Here is a 19746-nt window from a genome sequence, read left to right as displayed (position 1 = left end):
ACCTCCAGGGATAGTAACTCAACCACTTCCCTGGGCAGCCTGTTCCAATGCTTGACCACCTTTTCTCAGTAAAGAAATTTCACTTAATAGCTGAACTAAATCTCTCCTGGCACCAGTTCAGGCTCTATCGCTTGTTACTTGGGAGAAGAAACCCACACCCACCTCACTACAACCTCCTTGCAGGAAGTTATAGAGCACACCAAGCTCTCCCCTGAGTCTCCTGTTCTCCAGGCTAAGCAGCCCCAGGTCCCTCAGCTGCTCCTCATGGGACCTGTGCTCCAGACCCTTCACCAGCCTCATTGCCCTTCCCTGGACACGCTCCAGCACCTCAGGGTCTGTCTTGCAGTGAGGGGCCAAAACAGGATTTGAGGTGCAGCCTCACCAGTGCCGAATACAGGGGGACGATCACTGCCCTAGTGATCCTAGATCCTTTTACCACTTTGAGACAGGGGTACCCCATCTGTTGCCAACAGACCTGCTATCATGTGAACTGATTCATGATCAAAATACCCAAAATTCTTCCAAAAAAACAAATGGGGGGGGGATGGTGGTGTTTAAAAAAAAAAAAACAAATAAATCTATGTTCCTAATTATTCAGTTGATTTAAAAAAAATAATTTAAAAAATCAAGATCTTAGAAAGATAACAGAACAAAACTAAAGACCTGACTGAACTGATGGCATCACCTACATGCAAATTTGGTGTTAATGTGATTTTTTGTCAGGTCAATAGGGAAGAAGAAATTGTAATAGCCCTCTGCATTTCAGTAAACAAAATAAGCCTGTTCCCTATGTGCAAGCAAGTCCGTATCAACACATCTTCACTCAGTGAGTGCCTTTGAAAAAGGCTGTATTTGTTTCCCAGTCACAAAGTTTTTATGGTGTCATACCTGTTAGAAAAACCAACAGCAGACAAAGCCATTTGAGTCATGGTGACTCCTCAGATATCCATTAGTACATTCAGACCACAAGCTGAGCATGGTAGTAATTCCCAGGAATATTACGTGCAAAGTCTACGCTGTGATAAGTTGGAAGCTTACGTTATTGCTAGCAAACTGTACCAATGTATTAAAAGATTGCTGATCACAGCTGGAAAAATTGAACTAAAGAATGCTCCCCAAAATTATATTTACAGTTAAAATTATATTAACAAAAAAGATTATAGTTTTAGTACCTTCCTGAGCCTAAGATGACCCCACTTCTCTTTGTCACTACCTTGATATCGTCCAGGGGTAGAACCAAGCAGATATACTCTACAGAGAGGAAAAACACAACGCAAAGTTATTTGCAACTCTGAAGTGTTTTGGTTTGCAAAGTATTAGGGTATTTATGTAAAACCTATCAGCAAGGCTGAACATAGAAGTACAACTAGAAATAGTTAATCTTTCACATTTAAGCTTTATAATATAAAGTGGATTTTCAGCTGTGTAATTTATTATTAGCATCCTATACAGCTGTCATGCACCACCAGGCTATTCTATAGCCTACACAAGAACTGCATCTATTCCTGTGTACAAAAATGCAGAAGACAGATCATGTTAGCATAAATGCAAAGAGCTCTTATTTGGCACAGAAATAAATATGTAATTTTGAGTAAAGCCAATCTATTGCTACATCTAAATTGGAAGATTCATTCAGTATGAGATTTCATTTGGTCACCTAATAGTTCAGATGCAAAGTACACCTTCTTCAACTGTCTTCCTAGTAATGGTTTAGTATCCTGTTTGACTTTACCCTGAGAACAGACCTGCTCAGATTCAAAACAATGCTTTAAGCAGCTGTTCTTTACTGTACTCATGCCTAGTTTTATCCATAAATGAATGTCCCCTACATATTTTATATGGCAAGGAACTGATCCTTATCTTAACAACTGACTCTTCCCTAACCCATGCATAAACGCACATCAGTTAGGGCTCTACCAACCTCTCCAAGCTCATGTAGATGACAAAGTGAATAAGAACAGCAGCTCAGGGTGTTAGCTCACTTGATTAAGACAATTATTTTTATTTTTTACCCCTTCCAATCTTCTAAGAATCCACATAAAGAAAAAAGGACTTTTTTTTTTATGTATTAAACTAGACAGGATTTCAGTCTCTATTTCCACCAAATTTTTTGCCAGCTTATAAAACTACTATTAAGCAGCCAAGGAGATCTACACTCTCTGAAGCAAATGCCACATTTCAGTAGAAATGTGGGATGTATCTATTAGAAGTAAATTAAGCATCCTGAATTATTTTAAGTTATATCAGCAATGCAATATTAGAGAAGACCATTTCAAGACAGAGTTATTATTTAACATAACATTGCCTACCAGACAAATCCATGCCTGTAATGGACAAATATCTATACATATGTATACAGACTGTACTTATATGGTAAAGTTCAGAAACCTATTCTTAATAAAATCCCCATTACAGTAACCTTGGCTTGTATGATCCCTCTTGCACAACAAACTAAATACAATGCAGTTTTGTCTACTGATAATTTTATTGGAGCAAATATTTAAGCTAGACTGACTTAAATGAAACCGAGTATCTATTATGTATATCTACCTTGTGTCAAGTTATTGCTGATGCACCTTTTTTCATTCCTTTAAAACATATGTTTATAAAACTAAAAGCTGGTCAGTTCAACATAACTTACATAAGATTTAAAAAACTGCCTAAAGTTAGACTAATGTTTGAAGACTTAAGTCTGTAAAAAGGTAAGCTTACAAACCAAACCCATGGTCTAATAGATCCTAACAGAGATGTTTAAATTTTTTGGAAAAGCAGCGTGCAAGTTATTATAAACACAAGATAACTTATACCTTGTTTCTGATAAATCATGTTCTTGAATCAGATCTATCCATTCCTTGAGCGTAGGAGAATTGTAAGCCATCAAGTAACTTATTAGGTCGGATTTAAAATTAGTTTCAGATTCACCAGCAGAACCAGTTGTTCCCTGAGGTAGCCTTGGATATAAAGGGCTTAGCCATATTCTAAAAACAAAGCCACAAAAATAAGGACACCACACATTAACACATGGCTTTAGTAAGTGATCAAAGACACCTGAAGGTCCCAAATGAATACTAGACAGATCTATTGTGATACTAACTACAAAGTGACTTGCCTTTATTTTACAATTACAGAATCACCAGGTCTTATACTCAATACCATAGAGCTAATACTTCCAAATGAAGACAATCTCACACTTATCCATGCACCTGTTTACAGCTTTCACCACTGTTAAACAGGCCAGGCTCAGACTTACCAACGAACAGTCCTTTCAAAGATTTTCTGTACGATTAGAACACTGTAATGAATTCTTCCGAGGTATTGGCTTCCATAATGATATAGAAAAAATGACCAATTACAGCATTTCAAAGTTCTGCACAGTTTGAAGAGTAACCCACAGTGATAACTCGCTTCTCCAGAACTTCCAACAGAATAAAACAGGGTGGGCATTATGCAGGGAAAACATCTAGCATTTCTTTCTAGTCACACATTATTGTAGCCATGGAAACCAAAGGTTCTGCATTATCAACTTTACAACACATTGATATTATCCTCTGTAATTCAGAAGCCTATAAAAATAAGAAGCCAGTGAACCATCACATTCGTGATACTGCATATTATTGCAGGGTGCAAAAGCTAAAAAGAAAAATGGTTTTCATTTTTGACAAGTAGGGCAACTTCTTAACCATCCCAAGTAGGTATTTTCATGCCTTCTTCACTTTCTGAAAAGCTAACTACCAAAAGATACTAAAGCCATCCTTAAGTAAAAGATCTGAAGGCAAAAAAATCAGTGGTTTTATTTTGCCACTCAAAACCCTTGAGACCTTCCCCCAGACAAGTGAGAAGCATCAAAACCTTGCCACATTTAATGGCAGCAAAATGGAAGTCAAGGTGAGAGTAGTTTCTGAAAAGCCATTTTCAATCACAGATTCATTTAGGCTGGAAAAGACCTTTGGATCATCAAGTCCACCTGTTAACCCAGGACTGACAAGTCCATCACTAAACCATGACTCTAAGCACCTCATCTACATGTTTTTTTAAACGCCTCCAAGGATGGCCATCCAACCACTTCCCTGGGCAGCCTGTTCCAATGCTTGACCACCTCTTCTCAGTAAGAAACTTTTTTCCTAGTACTCAATCTAAACCTCCCTTGGCGTAACTTGAGGCCATTTCCTCTTGGCCTGTTGCTTGTAATCTGGGAGAAAAGACCGACCCCCACCTGCCTACATCCTCTTTTCAGGTGTTAGTAGAGTGATAAGGTCCCCCCAAGTCTCCTGTTCTCCAGGCTAAACAGCCCCAGGTCCCTCAGCTGCTCCTCATGGGACTTGTGCTCCAGACCCTTCACCAGCCTCACTGCCCTTCCCTGGACACGCTCCAGCACCTCAGGGTCTGTCTTGCAGTGAGGGACCAAAACAGGATTTGAGGTGCAGCCTCACCAGTGCCCAGTACAGGGGGACGATCACTGTCCTAGTCCTGCCAGCCACACTGTGTCTGATACAAGCCAGGATGCTGTTGGCTGCCTTGGCCGCCTGGGCACACTGCTGGCTCATATCCAGCTGGCTGTTGACCCACAACCCCAGGTCCTTTTCCGCCAGGCAGATCTCCAGCCACTCTTCCCTAAGCCTGTGGCATTGCGTGGGGTTGTGACCTGGCACATAGCCTTGCTGAACCTCATACAACTTGGCCTCAGCCAGTCAATCCACCTGTCCAGATCCCTCTGCAGAGCCTTCCTGCCCTCCAGCAGATCAACACTCCCTACCAACTTGGTGTTGCCTGCAAACTTACTGAGGGTGCATTAGATCCCCTCCTCCAGATCATCAACAAACACATCAAAGAGGACTGGCCCCAACACTGAGCCCTGGGGAGCACCACTTGTGACTGGCCACCAGCCAGGTGTCACTCCACTTACTACCACTAGCTGGGCTTGGCCATCCAGGCAGCTTTTAACCCAGCATAGAGTCTAAATAGCTGCTTCAGATTTGTATGAAGAGTACTTCATAGCTAGGCAATTTTTTCACAAAGGGACAGCATGGCATAATAGAAGATCTTAAATCAGCCAGAACAAGTTTAAGGTAACAGCCAGCTCAGGACATAACTTTGTTTACAGTAGAAAGCAAGTAGAGTTCAGGCTTAGATACCTACCACAATTTTAGGCTTGATTTTTGGTTTTCCAAGATAGCTGTATCTTAGGAGTGTAAGACTTGTAGCACTGGATAATCCAACCTAGCATCTTGTCTCCAGCAGTAGCAGATACCTACTGAAAGTATTCAAGTAAACATACACCTGCTAGAGATTGTTGCTTACCCCTGAGTTTTCTGGTGCCAGTCTTCAGCAATAAGATTGGATGTATGTATCACAACTCGAAGACCTTCTTCATATAACAACAACATCATTTTCCTTTTAAAAGAAAAGGATACATAATACTCAGTCTATTTCAAGTGTATTGAGTGTAGGAGATAAATTAACAATTCATTAAAATGCTCCAAGGTAGTTATTATCAAAACCTTGTTCTGCACAGTGAAAACAGTAAGACTTCAATCCACGTGCATGCCAAACTCTTGGCAGTTATTAGACCACCCCCAAGTACTTTTGTCAGCAGCATCTTACAATATATTCTGGAGTACAGCTTAATATCTCATGCAACTGATTTCCCCAAACAAAAAATTAATACTTGCAGAACACTTTCTATATTTGCTATGTTCTTTAGATAAAATTATTCCTTTGCAGATAGTTAAAAAATTAAGGAACACTAAATGGCCTGTGCTTATAGCTGAATTAAAACCTAGTTCTTTTCTCAAACTGAGAACTTTCAAAATAAAAGAAGGTATATAGGTAACTAACCATTGGGATAGCAAAAAAGGCTATCTATCGTAAATCTAAACTCAAGCTACAGCACAAAGGCATTTTAAAATTAGTAATAGAGTTAAAAATAAACATCTGTAGTTTTGGTAACATAAATGTTCAAATTTTCACAAACAAGTTTTCAATAGTTGTGTAAATACAGCATATCCATGTGACCCTGAAGGATGAGATGGTTTTCATAGAAACCAATGCTCAAAAATGAAAGCTGTAAGGAAACACACTTATTTTCATTGCTGTCCCATAGCAAGATAATGCTATGCAAATCATATCAGGCTCAAGTTTAGACAATGATTTATTCAGTAATTTCTGCTTTTGATGTTAAGAGCTCAGCAAACTAGTATTCAAGTACCTGCACATTTTTCCTGTGCTTCCTGCATAGTTTATGCAATATGCAAGACTTCCTAACTATAAAGTAGTTCCCCACGTGTTATGCCTTGATCTAAGCACAAATAGAGTTGACAGTAAAATAAGTATTTTACAGCAAAATAAAGATTAAGGTATATAAGTGATAACTGATTAAAACATCACTACCTCAAAAAGGTCACCAACTTGTAATTTAAGTTTTACATCATACAACAGGAATGATGTGAATTTAAGTCTTTATATTTGATGGGGTGGAAACTGTCAAGCTTCTCTTCAAACAAAATTGTTTCATTACCCAACAATATCCAGATTTACTGGTCTGCTACACACCTGATGTTTTCCACCTGCAGTAGAACATGCATTCAGAAATACTACCCAGAACAACCCTTTAAAATATAGAGCTAAAGAACTGTAGCATTACACATCACTATCCATTACTTATCCCAAAGCGTGGTAGAAGAAAAAGTTTAAAGTTGGGCATACAAGAATGAGAGCTGCTGCTTAAACTGCTTAAGTGAAAATAACCTAAAGCTTTAAAAACAATCAATTTGAAAAACCACCTCAATTCCATCCATATACCTCACTAAACCCGAGAAGCAACATTCATTTTTCAAATGCTGATTTTTCCCTTATTTGCATATTCTTCTCCAAGTAGGCAATGAGGTCAGTTTGCTTTCTACCAGAAACACACCACAAATGGCTCTTTAAGATCAATGTTTTAGCATAATATTATGTTTTATAAAGTGAGTTTATGAAAGGATTGATTAAAAAAATACTGCAGTGTCCTGAATCCAAAGATCTTTGCTGTAAGATTAAATTTGTTCTTATCGATAGCTTGCAATCTACAAAATCCCCTTTGTGACACTTCTACAATACCAAATTTAAGTTTTTTTGAGAAGACCTCAGAATTCACTCTTCCCAGATCCTCCACATTAATTGCAAAAACTGAGTAAATCAGTGTTATGTCTGACCTGCCAATGACTGATCAACTCTGCATTACCGTTTTGGTATTAAGGCACGAGTTAAGAGCCAGGACCTGCACTTCACTGACTTCAATTTTCTAACTTGTACATCTCATATATACCCAATAAACTGATTTGCTTTCTCAAACTAGAGCAAACCTATAATCTATAAATACAAAATAATTATGGAAATTTTTCTTCAAGACTCAGCAATTTCTATGAAGGCCAGTTTTATGGCTTTACAGTAATTTGCAGATAAATGAAACTGATACATATAGAACATGAAAGGTACTACTTTTAAGTTTCATTAATATATATCAGGCTTTCAGAATTATGTTTTCACAAACAATAATCTATCTTGCTATGCTATAAATACTGTGGACTACTAATTAGTCTAGCGTCTTAATCACAGTAACTGCATGTACCAGCTCCACTTCTAAAGATGGCCAGTTTTCTGCTTCATAGCTGTTACTTACGTATGATGAGTTCCAAATGCTATATCCAGCTTCGCCTATAAAATTAAGAAGTTGATCATTAAAAATTCCTATTGTGCATTCCTATATGCAAGAATGTTAAAGGAGAGCCGTTTCTTCATTTTGTTTCACTTCACTGCTCTCTAGCGGACAGATCACAAAATACATTTCTTCCCCCCCCCCCGCAACACCTTTAAACATATTCCCTAATTTCTAGAAGTTAGACTTTAAACAGCCACGCAACTCTTTGCTGGAACTGCTCCAGCAGAATTTCTGGTCTCTTACCAGCAGTATTTTCAGAAACAGTCAGCTTTGCAGAGAAGGACCTGAGGTTCCTGCTGGACGCCAAGCTGACAGAAGCCAGCAAGGTGCTCTTACAGCAAAGATGACTAACAATGTCCTGGGCTGCATCAGGAGGATCATTGCCAGCAGGTCACGGCAGGTGATCCTTCCCCACTGTTCAGCACTGGTGAGGCCATACATTCAGTGCTGCGTCCACTTCTGGGCTCCTCAGTACAGGGAAGACATGGGCACACTGCAGGGTCCAATGAAGGGCCACCAAGGTAATTAAGGGACTGGAGCATGTCTCCAATGAAGAGAGCTTAAGAGAGCTGGGCCTATTCAGCCTGCAGAAGGCTCAGAGAGGATCTGACCAGTGTGTGTAATACCTGAAGGGAGCATGCAAGGAAGGAGCCAGGCTCTTTTCAGTTGTGCCCAGTATCAGAACCAGAGACACAGGGCACAAACTGAAACACAGGAGGCTCCCCCTAAACATCAGGAAACACTTTTTTTACTGTGAGGGTGACTGACCACTGGCACAGGTTGCACAGGGAGGTTGTGGAATCCCCATCCTTGTTCATATTCCAGACCTATCTGGACAAATGGATCTGAGTGACCCTGCCTGAGCAAGAGAGGTTAACCAGATGACCTCCAGAGGTCCCTTCCACCCTCAAGCATTCTGCGACTCTGAAGTATACGATGGCTGTTACAAGCAGCTTAATGGCTAACATTACAAAGAAAAGCATAGAAGCCAGACAGAAATGCTTTTTTATTAGTGCTTTGCTCTTATTAAAGAGTATTTACAGCACAATTTCTAGGGAGAGAACAAAACATGAGTTACAGATGTTAAGAAAGTACTTTTAGCCAGTGACAGCTTCAACATTGTTCGTTTTGGGGTACTAGCATGAAGGAACACATGTAAGTCTACCAGAAGAATCTGAAGGAGTTTTCCTGTCTGAGAATACCATCACAAATGCCATTTCCCCCTTCTTCCTTAATAAGACTGAGTGCAACAGATGGCTTAATTTCAGCTAAAGGATGATACAAATTTCAATTACCTGACAAAAGCTAATGTTCTCATAAGGGCGAGCCTGTGCAAGCAGTTCAGCTTTGGATTCTCTCTTTTCACCATGAACTATCAACAATGGCTTCTTCCTTAAATAAAAGGAGATTACTGTTAAAACATAAGTGAATTAGTAATCAGTCTAAACCACTCCTTAATGTAGCTATGATTTGTGGCCCCTAAATCTGATAGCCCAGCAGGAAGATAGCACTAAAAATCTATATGCCTTATTAACTAACTCAAAAGGGCAGTTAACTACAATAGAACCTGTAAGAGTAAGATACTAGAAAACTTTAATGGGGAAAAAAAGGAAAACAGGGAACACAGTAAATTAAACATCACAAAAGAAACCAATAATACAAGATCTTGTAAGGAACTCCTGCCTATATGGAGGGAAACAAACAAATAAAAGTTCTCAGAAGTACTGATACACACACTGTGGATCTAAGACAATGTAGTAATTGTTATCTTACAGAGAAGGTGGGAAGGAAGAGGGAAAAGGAAAGGGCTAGGTCTACTGCGGCAATAGTTTCATGTTCACTTCCTAATGCTCCATTATACTGCATTTCCAGTAAAAAAAAAAAAGATAGAGAGAAAACTGTACATCATACACTTACTTCATCTGCAGTAGGTTGCAAATACCAGAAAGGAATTTCAAGCAAACATAAAACCTGCGTTCACAACAATATCATACCCGTGATATATTACTCCGATCACTTTCACAGTTTTCTTGTGCCCTTCCCACATTCCCTCCTTTCTCCTGCATTACCTTGCTCTTGGCTCAGTAAACCGTATGGCAAAAAAGTTTGTTATTCTGTCTTTATTGGTCATCTACTGCATTGTTATCATGGCCCACAATGGGAACTCCTAGGTGTTAATTAATAAAATGGTCAGAGTTCAATATGGCTAGTTTCTGATTTAACAGTCTTGAAAAGAGTCAAGAAATCAATAGAGAACTACAACTGTGGAATAAACTTTCAAGGAAAACCAAGAGTCTACACATACACAGCTAGTAACAATTTGCAAATGCAAACAAGTGTTTATCATTCACTTATAACAGGAACTTGCATGAACAGAATGATTTGGAAACTGTATCATTTCATCTTCATAAAAATACCTGAATTCCTGCGGATACTGTCTCACAAGCCATCCCACATCTATACAGTAGTTAAACTTGTACATAAGGAAAAGAAAGCAGACTTATTAAAAAAGAAAAAGCAGACTTTGCCAGAACAATGAACTACAGCAAAAAAAGCTTCCTACACAGAGTCATCAGTCAATATTACGTATCATACATAGCATGTTTTAAGAACAGGTGTATTTTTGAATTTGACATGCTTTCTTTCATGTCTCTTAATTCAGGAATAAATTTAAGTTATTCAAAAATATATATTATTTAACTTGCAGAAGAACCATCTCTTTGCCACATACTTATATCATGAATGATAGCAAAAGCTTCTATGCAATAACAAAAACATCACTCCTAGATCACAAGGTTATTCTCTTTAGAAAACATATTTACGTGCATTTAAATATGCATTTTTCAGTTGCACACTCCCCCAATAAAGGGGAGAATGCCATCTTACAATTGCCTTAAAATTAAGTAGAACATGGAATGATTTTTGTATTTCAATAAATTGTACAGCTGAAAAGATTTATAGTTTCCTCTGTATTTTAACCAGGTTCCCTGCTAATACCAGTTACAAACAAGTGAGAAGACATGAAAACATTCCCTCAATTTAACAATCCTGGGTATCTTGTGTAAACATGGATTATGAAGTTTAAAGTGAAATAAGAAAGTGAGATCAATTTGGCAAACAGAAAACTCACCTGGGCAGAAGATACGAGAGTCCCAAAAAGAGGAGACAAAATATCTATTAAAAACATTAAAACATAATTGAGTCAAAAAAAAAAGTTCAAGTAAACTTCACATCTCAAACAGTTTGATAACTACCACAAGTGCCAGACGGTTCACAGACTTGGTCTAACAGAGACATTCACACTTAAGTTCACTATTCTGAACACACAGAATTCTCCTGTGAAACTCTTATGGTCTTATGTTTATAAAAAGTATTAATCCTCTCAAAGTAGAAAACAAATTTTAAGAAGATGGAGACCAAGATCATATGGAAAAAAGGACATCAAACTACTCTCTCCCCTATAGAGAGAGCTTGTACAACTGTGGCAGAGTAGAGCAATAGGGGCACAGGTAATACTTAAAGACTTGTTGCAGACTATTCTTAGGATATGTGTATCATTAGCTCAATCATGGTAACACAGAAAACTAATCCAACTGAGGATTTATAACCCCAGTAACAGAAGCACAACAGCAAGTTGAGAACAAATTACAAATATGTTCTAGGATAGACAAAATATCTTATACCCTATCTCTACAGAAATCAGGTTTTGCAGGTTAAACTTCTCAGCCCCTTCACCAGCTCAATTAATCACCTAGTGGGACAACTACTGCTAAGATAGAACAAGTCAAAAGCCACAATGAATTCACAAAGCGGATACACACAGTAGTAAAGCAACTGAGGTCTCTGACACAAGGCTGCCATCAATAATCAATGCTCATAGGGAGCACATGAGGTCAAGGAAGAGTTATAACCTAATTGTATAGGTCTTCAGTCATTTGTTCTCCTTCAGAGAACTACTTTTTTTTTTTTTACTACAACTACACAGCATTCCTGAAGCATCAGTACTGTACACCAAAGACTTCATCTTGACTTGTGCTCACTTCTAATTACATTGAAATGGGCCTACGAATCCAAGCCACAGAACTTCAGATGTACTGTCTTGTACTGCACCATATAATAGTGAACTACTAGGTCCAAACCACTCAGCAGCATAAAGACAAGTACAACTACTCAGAGATGGTTAGGCACCCAAGAAAAGCACCCCTTTAAGAACCAAAGGCATATGGTCTTCCCCAGATTAACTGACAGAGAAAGCAGCAATAAGCAGCACCATATGATTTGCCTTTGCTAAGCGCACAAGAGATTTCTAGAGCACAGTTCCGAACTCACAACAGACTCGGTATCAGCAAATTAATGCTTTATACATTATACATCTAAAAGAGACAGACAAAGATAACGGAACCAGTTCCTACAACTTGGACATTTAGAATATGAAGCTTCAGCTACAACAAGGAATACATGCACCTAAAAATAGCCACAAGCTAAAAATAAGCACTCTCTTGCAAACAAGTCTCCCAAAAGCCCACTTCAGTAGAAGGCACTTGTTCACCTTTTATGTGCAGGGCTCCAGAATTATAGCTCTGTTCAATTCCTTTGACTTTCGTGAGAAAAAACCTGAAAGGGTTCCCTCCATTCAACAAAACCCAGGTATCTTGGGCTTCTTCGGGTGTTTCATTATACTCCTCTGCTTTCTCATCCTCTAAGAGTTCATCATCTTTGCAAAGATTCTGAGGATGCTCTTTGGGTGCATCACATTTTTCTTCTTTCACTGTTTCTTTGTGGGCATGGTTTTCTCGATCTTCAGGCTCTTCATCACTACTAGAAAGACACCAACCTAAGCCTTCTTGGCTAATTCTCTGTTTTCCTGCTGGAGGTATTTCTGTAGAAAAACTTTTATCACTGGGCTTCAGGGGAGAAGCTTTTCTCTTATGAGCAGCCTTCCGAGCTTCGGAGCATGGATATTGCGGCCCACTTGCATTGCCACATGCGGCACCCAACAGTGAAGATGTAGATGGTTTTTCACTGTCTGAATTCTCCTCAGTACTTTCATCACTGCTAGATACTGTCCACTTTCCATGTGCACCTTCCTGAAGCATGTTCCTAGGGATTACAAAAAGAAAACCCCGAACAAAAGTTGTGCATTTTTCCTATGCTTAAGCCTATTTCCCTTCGCAGTTTCCATTTGCTGATTACCATGGAATCTTATATTTAGCAGAATCTCCATGCAACTTCTGACTCGGGAATATTTCATAGTGTTCAAGGGTTATTTGTGTCAGTGCCCAGGAAACAAAGAAACACGCGCCATGGGAGCAACCATCAAGCGGGAAGCAGCTAAAGTGGAAATCTGCACATGGAAAACGGGCTAGGAGAGGGGCACGTACAAGAAAGCACTTCGAAAGTCAAATGAATAGTTTGCCCGACGCAGATCTTTCTCATAGCGACCCCACCGCTCCGGGCTCCGGCGCGCGGAGGACACGGGAGCACGGAGCCGAGCCAGCGCCGCTCTCTCCGGGACCACGGCCTGGAGCCACAGACCCCCGCCGCCGCCCCCCCGCCCCTGCCAGGCCCACAGCCGCGCTTCCCCCCTTCGGCCGAGTGCGGCAGGAACGCCGTCCGCCGCCGCCCATGTGGACGGCACCGCTGCTCCCGCCGGCTGCGACACCGCCCCGCGGGGGAGGCGGAGCCCGCGGCCGAGGGAGGCACCGCAGCGGGGCGAACGGCGGCCGCCATCCCGCCCGCCTCCAGCTGCCGCCGGCTGAGAGAGGGCGAACCAGCGCGCAGGCCGCGGCGCCAGGGGCAGCTCCCCCCGCTCCGGGACCCCGCCACCCGCCCCGCCGCGGGAGGAGCGCGCCTTACCGCCCGGCGCGGCGCCCGGCAGCGCGCCCCACGCCCGCCGAGAGCCGCGGAAGGCCAGAGCCCGCCTTCGGCCCGCCCCGCCCCGCCCCTCCTCCCGAGCCAATGGCACGCGGCTCATTTCAGCCAATCGGCACCGGCGCGGCGCCTGCCACGCGGGAGGTGGTGGCGGCCCAGCGGTGAGGCGCGGGGCCCGGGCGCGGGCGCGGGCACGCGCACGCGCACGCTGCGCGCCCCCGATGCCGCGGGGCGCCCCCTGGCGCGGCGGCGCGGGAGAGGAGCTGTGGGGCGCCCGGTGATGCCTGAGGGGTTTCCCGCCCTCCCGGGGGCGCACGGGCGTCAGGGGGCACTCGGGCAGCTCTGGTATCTCTAAGGCTGCTAAACCGGCAGAAACAGCCCCGCCTTAGTGACCCGAATTAATCTAATAAATTTGTATTTGACCTTAATATTAGTTTAGGGAAAGTGCGGTATTTGCATAATCGCTCATTGAGCTCGGTGTTAATGACTGTGTCTGAAGTGTCCCGCTAATGAGGTAACTGCCTGACGGCTACAAGAAGGGAGCGGGAGGAAAACAGGTGTAAAATTAATCAGGGTAAGAGCACAGGCGACATCAAAGCTTCCTCCCTCTGCCAACACGAACTGCCTCAGGTTTGGGGCTTGTTACTCCTGATTCACCTCAAGCTTGTGACTGCAGTTAACAAATAACGTGAGTGTCTTATATCAGCATGTGATAAAATCAGCAAGCTATGCCAAGAAATACGTTAATAAAATTTCAGCTTGGTGGTGTAATTTTATTAGTACTTTTCTGCAGAGTTGCGTGTGGTGCCTCCTGAAGCAGCCTGGGGATATACTCTTCAGTACTACGGGGTTAAACGTTTTATTATCAGCCCTTGCTGAAGGTGGTCTGTGGGTAAAAAGCTGTTAGGAAAGCTGCATGGTTTTGTATGTTATGTGTGTAATCTCTTGTCTAAGTATAGCTCTGGAAAGAGTATTTGTTTTCTAAAAGTACTTCAGGAAAATCTGATGGCTTGTGATGATGCTCGCATGGCAGTCTCTCCTTGTAGTTCCTGTCTATATAGCGACTTAACTGAGAATTAGAGATGCCTGGTATTTTTCAGGAAAAAAATTTGAGGTCTTGCAGAAACAAGTTCAGTTTCTAGAAGTCTGTACTATATATAGTTTGCAAACAGCTTTCTAGTAATAAGCACGTGAAATGTAGAAGTAGGAAATCTTTAGTTTAACCCAACAAAAATTCAAAATTAAATGGACTCAGTCCATTTTCAGCTACTGTAACAGAGTAGATGAACAGGGCTCTGCCAGAGATGCGACTAAACTTCAGCAGTTTATAACTAGCACAGTTTCTTCAGCAGGTGTCTATTTTATTCTTCCCATAACAGTTATTCAAAGTAAGAAATATTAGGTCAGGTTTATTGGTTTTTAATGCAAATCACTTTCTGTAGGTTTTTGAAGCATGTGATGAAGATAACAAAGGCTGTTTAAGCAGAGAAGACTTGAAAGTTGCTGTAGTGATGTTTGGTTATAAACCCTCAAAGGTATTTATTTTTTGATTTATATTCTGAAGATCCAGCTTATGTAGATGTCTCACTATTGATGTATCTCTGTATTGACTGGTCTGCACTAATTGGATTACTGTATGTTTGGTAAACAAAAATACCTACCGATTCTTAAAGTAATTTTCTTATCTGGGGGTATTTATTTCAAAAGAAAATAATCAAACCTCTACCTTTCCTATTACAGACTATGATGAGCAGAAGGATGCGTGTGGTATTTCAAATGTGTACGAGGTTATGAAATGTGACTTACTGAGCTTGTTATGGATCAGTTACTGGGTTTTATTAGTGGTACACTCCATTTCTTTACTCAGTGGTTTCGGTAGATGTGAAACTACTGCATGTCCTAATAATAAACATGTGTTCTCAAAAATATAGCTATTTCTGGTTTCAAGTAATAGCTGGGCATTTTTAGTCTTGACTTTTCTAATATAAATCTACAGCTGTACAAAAATCTTAACAAAAGAAAGGTCTACTGAGAGAAATCCTGTGTTGCACGCTCACAGGAAGATACGGAATAAATTGTATGGCTTAATGTAGGTCTGAAAGTTGTTCCTACTGTAGTGCTGCAAGCAACTGCAAAAGGAGTATGAAGAAGACACATGCAAGATTTCGGAATAAATACACATTTGTTTGTCTGTGAGTTTGTCTTTCTCATGGCATGTTGATACAAGCTTGACCAATATGCTATAAAGTATATTTAGCATAGAAATTATGATTCATCTTTCTTCTGCAGTCTGAGCAATCTTCTTCCTCAAGGACCACTTGTGACTAATTTAATTTTTATTTTTTTTTACTTAAATACATCTTCTAGGAAAATAGTCTTAACAAGGTCATAAATAAAATTTTGTCTATGATCGTTTAAAGTAAAAACCACAGAATTTTTTTATTAAACTGTGAAAATAGTCATCTCTACACTCCAGCTGGTAAACATTTTCTCAGTAAACTAGGGTCAGATCTAAAAACAATTTAGACTTCTAAAGCAAGTCTTAACTGCAGAATTATGAATCTGAAAATGCTCAGTTTCTCCCTTATATATCTACTGTCTATTTTTACCTTCATGCAAAAATTAGCTATTTTGTTAAATTCCACGAATGTTTCTTCCAGTAAGAGTACTCAAAACATGCTTAAGGCATTCAAACAAGAGCAGGTTCTGTGTGTAAGTCACTGATGCCTCCTTCTTGGAAAGAGACTAGAAATGAAGGACTCCTGTGAATAAAGGAGGTGCAGGTTTAGTTATTTCTTCCTGAGAAGGTGCCAAGTCACACGTGCTGTGTCTCTAGGCAGTGCCACGACCACCTGGCTGTAGACCATTTTGTCTGTGCAGCTGCACAAAAATTAATTAAAAACGTTTGTTCCAGGGCTGATTCCGATGTCTAGTAGTTTTGCTAGCTCCTTAAGTAGGCACAATTTTTCTTTGTGGCTTTTGCTAATGTGCATTAAGGATGGCTTGTGGCACAGCCACACCTTTTCCTTTTGCTGATGGCTAGGCTTTGTAAGTGTTCCTTTCAACATCTGGGTACTTTTTAATCTGGTTCTGAGAAACACAACTTTCTCTGTGCACCAGATAGGAACGAAAAGTGGTAGTTACAGTCCTAAAAGCTGCTTTTTAGGATCCTGTTCTTGAGCATATTACTGTGCATTTTACTTTGTTGTCAAAATTATTACAATCAGATAATTTTATTTCTTCAGAAGTCACTAAGAACAGCCCTGGGAAGGAGAGTACTTTCAAGAGCTTTCCCAAGAAATAGAGAATGGTGTGCACACGTTACTACTTAGTTAAGGTGAAACCGTTTCCTCAGCTACACTACACACTAACATAAATTTTTTAGTAGAAATGGCAATTACTTAGCATCATCAACTGCAATCAAGCAACTGCATTTTTAGTAAATTGTTGCTGCATCTGTTTTTTGGTCATGTTTTCATTTATTCTGTAAATTAAAAGTAATACTAACTTACCCACTAGATGGCACTAACGAACTCTTTTACTGGAGAAGCGACAATAATTTGAATCTCATTTCTACTGTTTTTTCAAAATAATTTGTTAAAACACTTCTATGTTATTTTTCATAAAATATTGTTTTTATGTGGTTATTCATAGAGATTCTGAACTTACTACTGTTTAAAATTAAGCCTTCTGAGACAAGTACTTGGGGAAACATGAAAGTAGAAAGAGATTAACCTGATTGTTGCACTGATCTGTATGTATATTTGATGTATTTATCAGCATATAAAAATCATAATTTCTGGGAACTAGCAATATTGTGGGAATAATGTCTGAGATTTATCCTTTTTTTTTTCTCTGAAAGTTTGGTTCAATGATCCTCTTTTCCCCAGAATTATTTGAACTTATCCAAAATGCTCTCATAAGTCAACAACCATTCAGCTGGCTAACTGCACATTCAGGTGTTATGTGTTTCAAATGAAAAGGGTACTGCAGGAATAGTAGTCATGAAAATATGTAGTTTCCCCAGCTGAAGTTTCATTTCCAGTACTGTTACATTTAGATCTAACTAAAAGCATTCTACATTGCCTAGGAGGCCAAGTCCCCCAAAATGTCCAGTGTTTTCCCTGACCCTGTCACATCAGGACACTGGTAGGTTGGCATGTGCTGCTGAACAAGATGCCAGCAGCAGGGCATCCTGTCATCCAGAGTACCGACGGGCTGTCTGAGCTCAGAGCTGCTTGCAACTTCCAGCTGCTCTCCTGGCACATCTTATCAAAACTTTCTGAAAAGGACTCCCTAATCTATTTGTATGCCTGACACAGTCTATGTGAAAAGTGTTGCAGGCCAAATGGAATGCGCAGTCGTCGGTTAACCAGTCACAGTATGTTTGGCTTGTCCATTCCCCAGAATGGAGTACACTTCGGTTGCACTCGAAGCTGCTAATGTGTCATCTCCTCCCCTGTGAGTTGTCTCAGTGCTGCAGCTATGTGCAGTCTTATATTCTAATAGCACAGATGTGAGAGTTTGGACTCATGAGCGCTCAGTCATGATAAAAAGCAGATTAAATATTACCCAAAGCAGAACTCTGTGCTTTCTTGGCTATACGCTCCCTTTCTGTTCTTATATCGTTCAACTATCTTTTCCGGTGATCTCTTGGTCACCTCCTAATTCAGTTCTGAATAGTCAATTATTTTTTTTTCATCATGTCATTTAGTTTTTTGCTTTCGTACTACTAATGAATCTTGGTAACACACTAATATTAGTGAGTTTTAGTGAATCTTGGTAATGCACTAATCAACATGCAAGTGTCACTCATGTTCCTATTAAATAAAATTGTGAGTTAAGATGCTATTGAAGGACAGTAAAGGAGATACGTAGTACATAAAATGATATAGTTTTCAGGGTAATTGTAGGAGCTGGATGATGCAAACAGATTTTTTTTCCTTCTGATTTTCTTCTCAGTTGCTTATTCTCTGCCTTTTTGTTAAAGTTTTTATTTTAGACAGATTTACCAAATGAATTTTGATCAAAGTAGGTTTCAGGAAATACTTGGTCTCCAATTTATATATTGAAAGAGAAATTTCTTTCATTGTTTAAAGGAAATAAATTTGGAGGCTGTGTGTTCCTGTGTGTGTATCTGAACTCTAATCTGTGTAAAGTTAAACATGTTTGTTTAAGCATACCTAGTTTAAGATTTGGATTGACTAAGATTCTGTTAGGACTACATATATACTTAGTTAACTGGATGCAAGAGAGGTGGTTTTAATTAGAACAAATTTTTTTCTTACTTAAATGCCATAGGTGACACTGTTATGTAATATGTATTATTATGAGATCAGTATTTTGTGAAATTGCATACTATTGATATCAAATGGAAATCCTACAGGAATTCAGATTTATCATTTCTGTAGAAAACTACTGTGGCATATCTTCTGTGTTCCAGGTAGAGGTGGATTTGGTGATGTCTTCTGTGATACTGCAAAATTCAGTTAATATGCAAACAGCTATCAATGATTTCTATTAATTTTCATTCATAAATTTTAAAATTTTAAAGCTTAGACTCAATAATTCTCAAGAACCCGATGTATATTGATGATAACGTATCCAATTGTATGAGGTTCAACAAGGCTCAGTGCCGGGTCCTGCCCTTGGGTCACACCAGCCCCACACAGCGCTACGGGCTGTGGGAAGACCTGCTGGAAAGCTGCCTGGTGGAAAAGGGCCTGGGGGTGCTGGTTGATGGGTGGCTGAACATGAGCCAGCAGTGTGCCCAGGTGGCCAAGGAGGCGAACAGCATCCTGGCTTGTGTCCAAAACTGTGTGGCCAGCAGGACTAGGGAAGTGATGGTCCCCCTGTACTTGGCACTGGTGAGGCCGTACCTTGAACACTGTGTCCAGTTTTGGCCTCTCACTGCAAGAGGGATGTAGAGGTGCTGGAGTGTTTCCAGAGAAAGGCAATGAGGCTGGTGAAGGGTCTGGAGCACAAGTCCTATGAGGAGCAGCTGAGGGACCTGGGGCTGTTTAGCCTGGAGAAAAGGAGACTGAGGGGAGAGTTTATCACTGTTTACAACTCCCTGCAAGGAGTTTGTAGTGAAGTGGGTGTTGATCTTTTCTCCCAAGTAACAAGCAACAGGACAAGAGGAAATGGCCTCAAGTTGCACCAAGGGTGGTTTAGATTGG

The 19746-nt window shown here is 40.4% G+C and overlaps 2 protein-coding genes across 3 annotated transcripts in view; one reads left to right on the top strand and one right to left on the bottom strand.

The window, feature by feature from the left end:
- Nucleotides 1-13635, bottom strand: part of TDP1 (tyrosyl-DNA phosphodiesterase 1) — a 45357-nt gene extending 31722 nt beyond the window's left edge. Inside the window, exons 1-9 of the mRNA XM_055812703.1 lie at nucleotides 13553-13635; nucleotides 12246-12796; nucleotides 10827-10870; nucleotides 10114-10169; nucleotides 8992-9088; nucleotides 7658-7692; nucleotides 5299-5391; nucleotides 2808-2978; nucleotides 1173-1251 (exon numbers count right to left, since the gene is read on the bottom strand). Of these exons, the coding sequence (XP_055668678.1) occupies nucleotides 1173-1251; nucleotides 2808-2978; nucleotides 5299-5391; nucleotides 7658-7692; nucleotides 8992-9088; nucleotides 10114-10169; nucleotides 10827-10870; nucleotides 12246-12792 (1122 nt within the window). The 5' untranslated portion in view covers nucleotides 12793-12796; nucleotides 13553-13635. The remainder of the gene's footprint in view (nucleotides 1-1172; nucleotides 1252-2807; nucleotides 2979-5298; nucleotides 5392-7657; nucleotides 7693-8991; nucleotides 9089-10113; nucleotides 10170-10826; nucleotides 10871-12245; nucleotides 12797-13552) is intronic.
- Nucleotides 13636-13809: 174 nt separating this feature from the next.
- The window catches only part of EFCAB11 (EF-hand calcium binding domain 11), an 81074-nt gene continuing 75137 nt past the window's right edge, over nucleotides 13810-19746 (top strand). For both annotated transcript variants that reach the window (XR_008748555.1, XM_055812872.1), the window contains exons 1-2: nucleotides 13810-14255; nucleotides 15010-15102. The gene's annotated coding sequence lies outside the window, so the exon portion shown is untranslated. The remainder of the gene's footprint in view (nucleotides 14256-15009; nucleotides 15103-19746) is intronic.

The sequence above is a fragment of the Falco peregrinus genome, chromosome 1 (genome assembly GCF_023634155.1).
Source record: "Falco peregrinus isolate bFalPer1 chromosome 1, bFalPer1.pri, whole genome shotgun sequence".
Lineage (NCBI taxonomy): Eukaryota > Metazoa > Chordata > Aves > Falconiformes > Falconidae > Falco > Falco peregrinus.
Note: the sequence above shows the minus strand (reverse complement) of the source record. Positions and strands in the feature narration are given on the sequence as shown.